Source organism: Saprolegnia diclina (genome assembly GCF_000281045.1).
Source record: "Saprolegnia diclina VS20 unplaced genomic scaffold supercont1.135, whole genome shotgun sequence".
NCBI lineage: Eukaryota > Oomycota > Saprolegniomycetes > Saprolegniales > Saprolegniaceae > Saprolegnia > Saprolegnia diclina.
In genome coordinates this window covers 99,241-100,100 of record NW_008246202.1, presented here as the reverse complement: position 1 = coordinate 100,100, position 860 = coordinate 99,241, and the positions used below count along the sequence as shown (strand labels likewise).

At 57.7% G+C, this 860-nt stretch overlaps 1 protein-coding gene across 1 annotated transcript; it reads left to right on the top strand.

The window, feature by feature from the left end:
- Positions 1 to 230: 230 nt before the first annotated feature.
- On the top strand, positions 231 to 860 carry SDRG_16562 (hypothetical protein; the record flags this gene model as incomplete). Its single annotated transcript, XM_008622777.1, has 2 exons — positions 231 to 783; positions 834 to 860. Exons 1-2 carry the CDS (start codon positions 241 to 243, stop codon positions 858 to 860), a joined length of 570 nt encoding a protein of 189 aa, XP_008620999.1. The 5' UTR covers positions 231 to 240.

Here is an 860-nt window from a genome sequence, read left to right as displayed (position 1 = left end):
GTTGCACCAACAAGGTCGTCTGCCTAGCACCAATTAAAATACATAATCCATATGATTTCATCGTTCCTACCAGCCCACTCCCCCGGACCCTAGTTGAAAAAGGCAACTCGAGTTCAGACTCGAGTTGACGCTCGGAGACCAGCGCCAAACACCAATACACGTAGTACACTACTTCAAACCAGGTGGTGTGGGTGATTGTCGATGTCGATTCAACAATCAAACAGCAATTTGACGAGTCGGATGGCCACCTTCGTCGACGCCGTGCTGCACCAGCCCGAGCTGTTTGTCGTCGTCACTGGCTACCAGGATGGCGTTTGCCAAGGCGCCGCGACTCGATTCCATGACTTCCACCACCTTGTTGACTTTGAAGCGACGCAGGACCAGCGCGAGGGCGTCTACTTGCTCGACCCAGCGCTCTTTCACACCTCGTACCGTCAATGTAACATCCCAGATGCGCCGCCCGATGCTCTCAGCACGGACGAGCTCTACCTCAATGTGCACAACACACGGGACCCTCGCTTCCCGCTGCACTTGGCGATCCTCGAAGGCGATCTGGCGGCGACCACAAGCATCTTGCGCTGCCGCCCCGACCTCGCGTACCAAGAGGCCATCGAAGCTGCGATTCAACACAAGCGTCTCGACATCGCCACGTACCTCTTGGAGCAGCGGGCGACGCATGTGCCGGAGCTCAACCGCAACTTTGAAGACGAGTACCAAGGCCGGCCGTCGCGGCTTCTCGACGCCTGGCTGCCTTCATGCCGCTCAACGCTCTACGAGAACAACGTGTCCATTTTGGCGCTGCTTTGGGCGCATCGGCAGCGCGATTGGGATAGCGACGATCTCGCCCGTACAGCGCTTGA